Here is a 12,480-nt window from a genome sequence, read left to right on the forward strand (position 1 = left end):
ACTTGCACTGCTCAGCCAGACAGAAAACTCTTAAGGGCCACAAAGAATATCGCCATATCTAACCTGACCAGAACCAAGTAAAAGGCAGCAGTTACTGGTAGGGAAGAAATGCACTGCTAAAACCTCAAGTGAGGAACAATGTGCACAGATTTGCAGCTACAATATTCATTTATCCAAAAAGGTATCTACCTCCCAAATGGCTTGATGGGAAACATACATAAGCAGCTAAGACATAAAGGACAGCTTCTGTCCTCAAGAAAAGCAGTCAACTTAGCCTGACTGAACTGCATAGCAAGACCCTGTCTCAAAAAAAGGGGAAAAAAATATATATGGGGGAGAGATGCACATTACCGTACACCCAAGAACATAAGTGCACACTTCAGGTTCTATCTAGTGGTTTGTTCCCTGTACCTATAGGCATTTAATAATATAAGTAGCTTGGTTATGCATTTTTCTCAATTGACCTCCTTATAATTTTGTAAAGGGTTCCTGAGTTTAATAGAGGATCAGCTTAATCATATTCTTCATGATTTTATGAAGTTTTATTCATAAAATCATGGAGTTTTATTCCTTTCAGCTTGTGTTTTTCTAGACTGATGAAATGTAATCTTTCTTTGTTTTGTCCTTAACACAGAAGCAATGCTAGTTGGCATCATTTCACTTTTCTTACTTTGGAGTTATAGACTCCAAACTAAAACAATACAGGTAGGTCTATGAGATTTACTTTAATTGTATAGACACAGCCAAGAAAATTTCACCCCTGACTTAAGTTAGGAAAGTAATCTCCAAAAACACCTCTTACAATTACTGTGCTCAGGACTTACAGGAGATCATAAGGTAGTCCTCACAGTTACTTTTGTCATCATCTTGCTGGTCCACAGGGATCCCATTGGCATCAATGACTGCTTCAGAGGCACAGTCTGCTACCAATACTTCTTCTGAAACTACATCAGTGGTCAGAGGATCAGTGACAATTTCTGCCTCTACAACACTATCATGAACCACATGTTCAACATGTCCAACATCAGACACGTGTATAGACTCACTGGTCAAGACGTGTTCTGGCATAGACATGGAGGCTGAAGTAATGTCAGAGGCTAAGACATCATCTGGAACTGTGCAATGTGCTAAAGAAACTTCTTCGGTTACATCTGAGTCCAGCACTTGCTCAGGAATGATGACCGTTTCAGATACATCTGCTTCTCCCATGATATCTGGGCACTGAACATCTTCTATAACAACGTCCTCAATAACATCTTGGATGACAACAGAGTCTGGGTCATCAGGAACAAAATTATGCACAGTTATGTCCGAATCCACAACATCAGACACAAAAACAGTTTCTTGTACTTCCACGACAATTTGATCACCATCCATGTGTGTAGCATCAGCTCCTTTAAAAAAAAGTAAAAGAACAAATATCAGGTAGGCATTTATGAATGCCTCAATTAACACTAATGTTATTTGATTCCTACCAGGATAAAAGACTAACTCATCAGTTCTCACACATTAAGATACATTAAAGAAAAAAAAAGGACAGGAATCTATCCTTGAATCATATTAAAAAGATGTTTTAATAAACTGTGTATTCATCCTAAATCAATTAGCAAATAAAGAAATATGTACTAGGAAAACAAAAACCTGAGGCAGTCACAGAAGAAAATTATTTGTGAAAGTAAAATTAAACTCATTCACAGGTATTCCACGGGTGACTCTAAAAAGTAAGTAATGTAACTTCAAGTGACAAACGTACCATTTCTTTTTCATTACATGTGTTTTTCATTTCTTTTGCTTCTTGCTCCATCTACCTCTCCTCAAATCATGGTTTCTCTTCTATTTTTCTCATATACTTCTTGTACTTCACTTCTGTTTTGTCCCTTCCCTCCTTTCTCTCATTCTCGTTTCCCTTAGACACAACAGACCACCAAAATCCTTCATCTATGACTACAGAAATTTAGAAATCAACCTCCAACCCTAGGTTGAATTCTAGGACATAAAAGAATGAGGACATAAATGGAAACAGAGAAACAAGGTCACAATTTGGGAAAAGGACAAATGATTAAGAGCACTATGGATAAAACAAACACAAATGCAGCAGCTGTACTGGAGTGGCTGAAGGTGAGAGTAGTTAGAGCGGGCCTACCCCAACTTCACTAGGGCACTCTGCCTCCTCCATCCTTGCAAACCTCAACTTTCAAGGCAGGTCCTCACAATCCAGGAAACCTCATTCTAGAACATTTTGCAGTTAAGGAGTGAAGATAAGAGGAATCAAGTGTAGCCCTGTGAGATGAAATGATTCAACCAAGACTACGTAGTTTGTACAGTTATGTGGTGCTCGCTAAACATTACTCTTAAGTGAATGCCACAAATGGGAATAAAAAGCATATAACCTTGTCAAAAATATAAATTTTTTTAAAAAGAGGGACAATTAAATCAATTTTTAAAAACTCTTCTGGTTGTTACTCAGCTAAAGCTTAGTCCAAGCAGGTGCCTAACTCAATGACTGTACAGACCCAGACCCTAAGAGAAACCTACAGCTTTGCCAACCAACAAAAACAATCAACAAATATTAAAAATTAGGAAGTGTTTAAAGTCAGGTAATACCCACTTAATTCTAAAAATCGTGAAAATAATATGCTCATTTTAATTTTTATTCTTGGTACTGAGAATTGAACTCAGGACCCTACACTTGCTAGGCAGGCACTGTGACACTGAGCTGTATCCCCAGCCCAATGGCTTTAATTTCTAAGGAACTCCTACAAATGAGTGTATACTGATTTGTTTGCAATATCCTCAACATAACTTCAAGTGATACATCACTATAATCACCACTTGGCAGACATGAACATGAGAGCATTTACTGGCAAGAGCACTGGTTACAAATTCTAAATCAGACAGAAAGGTTATATGCTTAATGGTTTTGTGACTTTGGGCAAGTCATTTAACCTCTAAGTTCAAGGACTGTGGTGATGACCAAATGGGAATGTACAGAAAGCATTGTGAAAAACTGTAATAAGGGGTTTCATTATTATTGACATATGAAAACGGGGGCCCAGAAGATTAAGTGACTTGTTCAAAGACAAACATGTATCATTAAGTGTTAACAAGCAAGACTAAAATGAAAAAGCTTTTCAATCTACCCTTAGGCCATGGCCCATAACCCAGGTTTGCTTGCAGCAAGATTAAACAAATGGACACTGCATTTTTCACCAAATAGGTTGGTGTCTCTTGCAAGCAAATTATACTTCATATTCCAATGAAGAAAGAATTATCAATGTAACATTTGTCATTATCAAACTGAAATTACCAAACTTCAAAAATCTATTCCAAGAAAAACATACACCCTCCCCTACTAGATTATAAAATTTAAAAATTAAAAATCACTAATATTCATTTCTTTACTCTAATGCAATCTATTTATAGCTCCACAGAAAACTCATTAACATTTCATTTACAAGAATAGTTAGGTTAGTGTGATATAAAATCATTTTACATTATAAAAGTAAGTACAATTACTTTATAATGTTATATAATTAGGGCCACAAGTAATTCGTAATTGTGAATGCCCTTTTTTTTTCTATTTTTAGAACTTCGTGAAAATGATTTTCCTGTATGCTTTGGGAATGAGGTAAGACCATCTTGATGCAGAAAGTTCATTTTTGGAACTTGTGAGAAATAAAGCTATAAACACAGGACAAGGTCAGAATGTGGGCAACCTTGGGTTTATACTTCATCTGCTGGGCAATATAGAACAAAGAGGTAACATGATGCACATATTATGGTAAGTGCTCTTACCAGTGGGCTAGATAAAAAAAAATAATAATAAGGTAAGGAAAATAATGCAAAAATCCTAGCAGATGAAGAAAGATAATACAGTCTATGTGTTAGAAACAGAATGGGGGCCGGGGAGATGGCTCAGTGGAATAAGCACTTCCCTGGCAAGCGCAAGGGCCTAAGTTCAATCCCTGGTTCCGCAAAAAAAGAAAAAAAGAAACAGAATGAAGAGAAATAGATACAAACAAGGAACGTTTTTAAAGAGACAACCAACAGAACTGGGCAAGACATGTATAACTGAAAACACTGAAGTTTTAATGTTGCTGCTTTTACCAACTGAGTATCCCTTATCCAAAAGATGGGACCAGAAGTATTTTAGACTTCAGATCTTTTCATATTTTAGAATAGTTGAAAATAAAAAATGAAATATCTTGACAATGGGTTCCAAGTCTAAATATAAAATTCATTATGTTTCAAATATAGTTTATACAGATAGCCTAAAGGTAAATTTTATATGCTATTTTTAGTGTGCCTGAGTTTGTCTGCAGCCCATTACATGAAGTCGGGTGTAGAATTTCTACTTCACAGTCATGAGGGCACACAGTAAGTTTTGGATTTTTGGGCTAGGGATGACAACCCATACTGTCAAGAATGTTAGAACTACTGTGAAGATTTTTGTTTTGTTTTCCTTGAGACAGGGTGTTATGCAGTTCAGGATGGCCTTAAACTCACAGGGATCCTCCTGCCTCATTAAGTTCCTGAGTGCAAGGATTACAGGTATGTGATTATAGGTGTGCACTACCATGCCCAGCAGTTAACATTTGCACTCTGAAAAGATATCTTAAGTATGAATATCAATGTGGGAGTCTAGTAATTTATCAACATGCTAGCCAAGTCTAAAGTGGTAGATGAAAAGTGGAACAATCTAAGTAGTTATACCTGTTGCATCAAAAAATGAGTTAGGCTCTTGTGGTTGTAATTCAAGTCCATCTTCATCCATGGCCTTTAATTCTCATCAGTCACAGCTCCTAAATCAAGGAAAAAAGTAAACCAAGCATTAATTTTTCAATCATGTATTAAAAATGTCACCATGATAGTTTCATTTCCAAGACACTCAAACTATGTGGCAGATCAACTTCTACCAAAAACAAATCAAGAGGCTGAAGGAGCATCACAAGTTCAAGGTCAGCCTGGGCTACATAAAGAAACTCTGTCTCAAAAAAACAAAAAAAAAAAAAAAAAATCAAGTGAATGCCCTGAGAATAATCGTAGAGGGCAAAGCAGGAAGGGAAGGCTTATCAAGAGTTTTTTTGGTTCCTGATTCTATACCTTTCTGAGGACCACCTACATTCCCGCTTTGGGTTTCTGCACAACATCCTGATGACCTCAATTTTTTTCTAAACTAAAAACTTACAATCAGAACCATAACAAATGATAATAAAACTTACAATAAAAAAAAACTTAGCCAACGTGGTGGCACAGGCCTGTGATCCTATGGGAGACTGAGGCAGGATACAAACCCAACCTAGGCAACTTAGTGAGACCCAGTCTCAAAAAAAATTTAGGGGCCAGGCAGATGGCTCAGTAGGATAGGTGCTTCCCTGGCAAGCGCAAGGGCCCAAGTTCAATCCCCAGTTCTGCAAAAAAAAAAAAAAAAAAAAATTTTAAAAAGGGCTGGGGATGTTGCTTTTAGTAGGAAACTCCTGGGCTCAATCTCCTAAACCTAGATTTAGGTGTGCAGTGATCAACTACCAAAAATAAATAAAAATAATATATTACTTAATACTATTTAATTATTATTTCAAGAGCAGACATTAGGAATTACATTTGTTCTGCATCTGGTGCTGCATAACCTGTCATTGGTTTTCCCTTACTTTCTCACTTTCTAATCCAACTCAACCAGAACTATTAGATGCATCTTTCATCATTACCATGTTTTTGCTAATCACGTAAAGATTGCATGCTTATTGAGATTTCAAATAATAGAAATATCTGTCAATTTTCTAAAGTAGTAGCCAAGTGACATCATTTCCCTGTTTGAAAATGTTCATGGCTCTGCCACCTCCAAATAAAGTTCGCTTTGGCTGCAAACTACCCTTTGATCACTGTATCGCCTACAATTCCTGCAAGCACCTCCCTACACCACCATTCATCACTCATGCACACACTTCAGCCAAACAAAAATGTTCCATATCCCTGTAAAAAAAAACTTCAGGATTTGTATAATACATAAAATTTCAACATGTTAGCTATGAGCTCTCTTCATTCTCAAGAAGTAGCATGTTTCATGTTATTTGTTCAACCTGCTTCAAACTAAAGCAAATAATAGGGACTGGGGAGATAGCTCAGTGGAATAAGCGCTTCCCTGGCAAGCACAAGGGCCTGAGTTCAATCCCCAGTTCCGCAAAAAATAAATAAATAAATAAATAAAGCAAATAATGGCTAGATTAATGAACACAAAGTTGTTCAACCATGAAAAACAAAAGTAGGAATGTTTCAAATAAGCTGTCACTGCCTTCTTGCTGAACTCACTTGACTATAAAATTATTTCCCCCTTTAAAAATTAATTATAAAATGATATACATAAATCTAAACATAATGAAATACCACATAAAATTTAAGCCAATTAAAAGCAAAAAGAATTGAAGGCACTTAAGCCCCACCCCCTCGAATTTCCATATATAAATCTAATCCATCAGCTCTAAAAATTCTCAAACTACAGAACAATTCCTTTTCTTGGCTTTCCCTACTGGAGTAGGAATGTTACTTAATCCCCTTGTTTTAAAATTTGCCCCTTCCTCCATTTCTTTACCTCTGAAGTGCTAGCTACTCTGCCTCCCTCCCCCCTTAGTAGGACTTCCCCAGCCCTGTGCACTCCACCCTCTTCACATCAGTTGTTTGTTGTTTTGTTTTTTTGTGCTACCGGGGATTGAACTCAGGACCCTGCGCTTGCCAGGCAAGCGCTTATTCTACTGAGCTATCTCCCGGGCCCAACATCAGCTTTCTATTACCTTAGTTTCAACTACCCTTTCCACAAGAGTCACAAATTCAGTATTCATGATAGCATGTACCACCTCCACCAGACTGTCTGATAAGTCCTGTATTTTCATCTGGATAAAACCCAACTTTCTCCTAATATGACTACTATGGCCTTTTCTTTCTTTGCCACTTATACCCAATCAAGTGGCCAAACTCTGTTGATTACCTCACCACGTCTTTTCACGAATCTGTCTCCATTACCATCCCCAGTCCCCATTCCCTGTCAACTTTGTATTGCCTAATCCCTTGGGCATGAAAATAGCTTTTAACTAGATTTAGGTGTGCAGTGATCAACAACTGTTTTGACTGGTTATGTTCCCTTCCCTTTTTCATTTTAAAAACTCAAAACTTCATGCCCGGCACAACAGTAAGATCATTGTGAGTTTAAGGCCAGTAGATGGTTATTTCTACTGTCTCTATAGGGCCACAGATTCACTACAGTTCTCTTGAGTTTTGCCATTAATTGATTACAAATTGCTTTATTTGACCATAAATTCACCTTTTTTTTTTTTTTTTTTTTTTTTTTTTTGGCGGAACCGGGGATTGAACTCAGATCTTTGCGTTTGCCAGTCAAGCGCTTATCCTACTGAGCCATCTCCCCGGCCTAAATTCACCATATTCTGATGATGAATACATAACTCAGGTTTTGTTTGTTTCTGTGGATTTATTTTTATATTTCATTGTGATTTCAGGAGAAAGACAAAATGTGTATTTTCTACTCTGGTGAATTTGAAATTACAAATTTTTACGTGCCACAAAGCATCATAGAAATATGGGGGGGGGGGACCTGAGACATGTTAAAAAAAAAAAAAAACAGTAGAAGGTTACAACTTTGTTTTGTTTTGATATTTATTTATTTATTTATTTATTTATTTATTTATTTTTGTGTGGCCAGCTCAGCTCACCAGGGGGCGGGCAAGCTGGCATGTGGTGCTGGGGGATTGAACCAAGGTCCTTGTGCTTTGCTTGGCTTAGCTTGTTCTAAGTAGGTGCTTTAGACCACTGAGCCATCTCACCAGCCCCAACTTTGTTTTGTTTTGTCCTGCTATATATATATAGTTCAGGCTGGCCTTTTACTCACAATGTAGTCCAAGCTGGTTTACAACTTGCATTGATCCTCCTGACTTAGCCTCCCAAGTGTCAGGATTACAACTTTTTTTTTTTTTTTGGCAGAACTGGGGATTGAACTCAGGCCCTTGCGCTTGCCAGGGAAGCACTTATTCTACTGAGCCATCTCCCCAGCCCCCAAGTGCTGGGATTACAGGAGTGTGTCACCACACCTACCTTAGATGATAATTTCTATCAACACTTGACAGATCAAGTATTCTGGAACAATGCATACAGTAATACTGATCTAAATAATAATAATAATAATAATAATCTAATAGCTGTAACTCAAATCCCATTCCCTGAGAATAGAATATTTTATTTTCAAACAATGTTCCCACTCCCTGTGTGGAGAACAGAAACAGACACTGTGTGCTGTTGCAAATGCCAAAGCCTGTCCTTCCTTGCTCTGTTCCACTTGGAACTTTTGCATGTTTTACTCAAAAATTCATTGCCAAGTTTTTGTTAAAAAAATGATCTCCACAAAATCATTGAGCAAATTGGTCAATGTTTTGTCTGTTTAAATCTGAGAGTCCAACCTTTCACAAGCTATAAAATTTGGCCCTAAAATAACAAACCTAAAGGCCTTATTCTTTCCAAGCCCCTATTCCTGCTCTGATTAAGAGTTGCCAAAACACCCTCTGAACTTAATTAAGTTGTAATGATGAAATAAAATCACTTCACTGTTTTTTTAAATGCTTTTGCCTTTGTTTTGTTTTGGTTTTGAAACAGAAAATCTCACTTATATAGCCCAGAAACACTGATCCTTCTGTCCCAGCCTCCCAACAAAGGAGGACAGGAGGCTGGGATAGGCATGCCTAGCTAAAATGTTTTGGTCTTTAAGACTAGCTTGATGGGGGCGGGGGACATAGCTCAGTAGAATAAGTGTTTCCCAGGCAAGCACAAGGGCCTAAATTCAATCCCTGGTTCCGCAAAAAAAAAAAAAAAAAAAAAAAAAGACTAGCTTGATGTGAGGAAATGCATATACTGTCTAACTCATCTCTAGACCTGTAAAGCAGTACAGCTTCCTTAATAAAATATTACCATGTACACATAAGCAATATTTTATCTGTAACATTCTACTGTATATCACAACATAATGAGCTATTATTCAACTCTTCAGATCACTCTTTTTGTAGTGAAATTTTTTAAAAATAGCTTCTTTGCTTTTGCTGAAACTGTGAACAGAAATCCTATTCACATGTTACCTCTAATGAAGTATTTTGCACTTAGTTGCAGGTATATATACTGGAGTATGCGAGACACTTGATGTGATCAAAGGATAAAGACAGTGTTTTGACATAATATGAAGATCAATTTAGAGTACAATGTACATGGAATAAAAAATAAAACTGTCACAGGTAAAATTTTTAAAAGGTTAATTTCTGTGAAATGCAGTACATGATAAAGGTAGGTATTATCAGAAATACTTTTTAGGCATTTCCTTTTTCTTGCCCTGACATCTTTTCCAAAACTGGACATTTAATTCAGTTCTAAACTTTATATTAACCTAGTAAGTGCTTCTACCAAAACCTTTCTCATTGAATAATGTCTCTATCCTTTCAGACATAGTAGTACATACTTCTAATCCCAGCAGTTGGGAGGCTGAGGCAAGAGGATCACTGAGTTTGAGACCAGGTTGGGCTACAAAGTGAGCTCAAGGCCAGCCTGAGCTGCATAGTGAGACCCTGCCTCAAAATGACAAGAAAGACAGACAGACAGGCAAACAGACAGACAGACAGGCAGGCAGGCAGGCAGGCAGGCTGGCTGCCTTCTGATAATGGATTACAGTTTTTGGATATTTTCATTTTTTGATTAGTGGATTCTCACTTTCATATTATTTATTCAAGCTAGTAGTAAGTTCCTCCCTTAGTTTCTTGGTAACTAGTTATAAAAAAAAAAAAAAATCACGTATTGCAGTTTTACAGTATTTAAAACATTTTAAATATTCATAAGCAATGAACCTTTTTCAGTATTGGGGATTGAACTCAGGACCTTCAAACTGAGCTACATCCCCAGTCCTTTTTATCTTTTTTGAGACAGGGTCTCAGCTAAATTACCCAGATGGGACTAGAAACGACATTCCTCCTGCCTCTTAACACGTTCTACCAATCTAAACTACTGGTCCCATCAGGCAGCTTATACCACTGGTGGTACAAGTGGATCTAATCACTTGATTTTGGTTTTCTGTTTGTTAGTTGGTTGGTCTTTTTTGAGACAGGGTCTCACTGTGCCCTTCAGGCCGGCCTTGAGCTCACTTTGTAGCCCAGACTGGTCTCAAACTCACAACCATCCTCTTGCCTCAGTCTCCTGAGTGCTGGGATTACAGGGCTGTACCACCATGCCTGGCCTGGATCTAATCACTTTTATCAGTCTTTTTACTAATAAAATTAATACAAAGCCTTCCAGTGGGACAGTCATGCATATGACACCGGTGGTTCAAGCTGCTCCAGCAAGACATAAAGTATGACCCTGTTGTGAAATGTTAATAACTGTCATGCTTGGTCACCAAAACTACTACTTGTCAAATAAGGACCCTATTTTTTTATCTCACCTAAATAAACACATGATTCCTATACTGCTTTTCCTACATTACTTTGGGTCTGTGAGATTCTGTAAATTTAGGACTCACTAACCACAGTCACTGTCAGTGGGCCTTTCAACAACTAGAACAATTTTTAAAAATCAGTAACTGCAGAATTATTTTTATCTTTTGCTAATTAATGACATGCTCTGCACATATATCTTAATAAATCTTTTAAACAGTATTAACAACAACAAAAAAATAGGCTAGGCAATGCAGAGGATAGTTTGCAATATACCTGTTTCATAAAACTAACAGTGGACATGCTCTAAGCCAAAAGATTGCTTTGAGTTTGAAGCCAACCTGGGTTACATAGAGTTCAAGGCCAGCCTGAACTACATAAGCGAGACCCTGATGCAAAATTAATTAATCAATTAATTTTATAATCATCTTTGAAACAAAGGTAAGTAGCCAGTTCATTTTTACTCAAAAAGATTTTTCAGAAAATTTAAAATCAAACCCCAGCTTTCTTTCAGTAGAATGGGAAGATGATAAAGGAGAAAGAAAAAAGAAAAAAAAAAAACAGACAAGGAAAAAGGTTTTTAAAATTTGGGGGCTGGGGAGATAGCTCAGTGGAATAAGTGCCTGCCTGGCAAACACAGGGTCCTGAGTTCAATCCCTGGTACCACCAAAAAAAAAAAATTAAAGCTGGGCACATGGCAGTCCACATCTACAACCTCAGCAGCCAGGAGGCTGCCAGAGGAGAACAATTCAAGGGGAGCTTAGGCCACCACAGCAGGCAGCCTAGACTCCCTAGCAAGACAGACTGGGGGGAGGGGATGGCTTAAAAGAAAAGTGTTTACAATTCTATGCTGGCACCACCTGGAGGGAAAATGTAAATTACTAGCATTAACTCAGTAAGAGATGGAAAGTCAGATTAGTATGAAATTTTAAAATTTTTTCCAAAGCTATCTGAACTAAGCCAGAGCATAACTCTCACATCCTTCTTACAAAACTAATTTGCCTTTTACAACAAAACTTTACAGAAATAATTTAACTCAGCTACAAAGGTGGTTGGTTATGAATTCCAAGTATTTCCAAATAAGATCAATTACCCATAGTAACACACACCCCAGCATACACACAGACCCTGATGCAGTATCATTATTCTAGAGCTGAAGAGTGCAGCCAAATAACCCACATGAATAGGTTGGAAAGGAAACTGATATTCTCCATTGATGCTGCAAAGCTGAAATTCAGTTTTGTTTTGTTTTGTTTTTTTGTATTGGGGATTGAACTCAGAACCTTGTGCTTTCCAAGCAGGCGCTTATGCCACTGAGCTATCTCTCCAGCCCTGAGTTTGATCCCCAGTACCAAAAAAAAAAAAAAAAAAAGGCTATTCAGCCAAATTGTAATATTTTCTTTACAGAATAAGAATGAAGCCCTGATAAGTGAAAGACGCCACCACGCACAAGAAACCACACGACAGGGTTCCACTTACACGAAACACCAGAGTAACAGTACATCTACTGCATCTATGCAGATCAGTGGCTGTCGGGGTGGAGGAGATGAGGGAGGAGGGCACAGGGTTTCTTTTGGAGACCCTGAAAATGTTCTAAAACTAATAGTGATAGCCACACAACATTGAATCTAATAAAAACCACTGAGTTGTATATTTTTCTTTCTTTTATTTATTTTTGTATTTTTTAGGGAAGGGTCTACAGGGTGTTCAGGGTCTCACTACTAGATTGGATTTGTAGTGATTCTCCAGTTTTCAGCCTCCCAAGAGCTGGGATTACAGGCGTGAGCCACCATGTCCAATCTTAATTGCCAGCTCAGCCCCCACCCCCCCAAGTGGCCAGGCCCGGGGATCCAACTCCCCCACCTGCCTGCCTGCAGGTGCTTTAATCCGCTGAGCTGTTTGGCAGGCCCTGAGTTGTATATTTTTAAAGGGCAGGTTTAATAACAGCTTTATATCAATAAGGCTGCTTTTTTTTATTATTTTTTTTTAGTGTGTGTGTGTGTGTGTGTGTGTG

At 37.7% G+C, this 12,480-nt stretch overlaps 1 protein-coding gene across 6 annotated transcripts in view; it reads right to left on the reverse strand.

Moving 5' to 3' along the window:
- Positions 1 to 12,480, reverse strand: part of Zfx (zinc finger protein, X-linked) — a 71,539-nt gene that overhangs the window by 22,639 nt on the left and 36,420 nt on the right. For 3 of the 6 annotated variants that reach the window (XM_023715394.1, XM_023715393.1, XM_004631376.3), the window contains exons 2-3: positions 4,714 to 4,802; positions 825 to 1,394 (exon numbers count right to left, since the gene is read on the reverse strand). In XM_023715394.1, the coding sequence (XP_023571162.1) occupies positions 825 to 1,394; positions 4,714 to 4,774 (631 nt within the window). In that variant the 5' untranslated portion in view covers positions 4,775 to 4,802. The remainder of the gene's footprint in view (positions 1 to 824; positions 1,395 to 4,713; positions 4,803 to 12,480) is intronic. The other 3 variants (XM_023715395.1, XM_023715397.1, XM_023715396.1) reach the window with 3 other exon arrangements.

Source organism: Octodon degus, unplaced genomic scaffold (genome assembly GCF_000260255.1).
Source record: "Octodon degus isolate 3935 unplaced genomic scaffold, OctDeg1.0 scaffold00041, whole genome shotgun sequence".
Lineage (NCBI taxonomy): Eukaryota > Metazoa > Chordata > Mammalia > Rodentia > Octodontidae > Octodon > Octodon degus.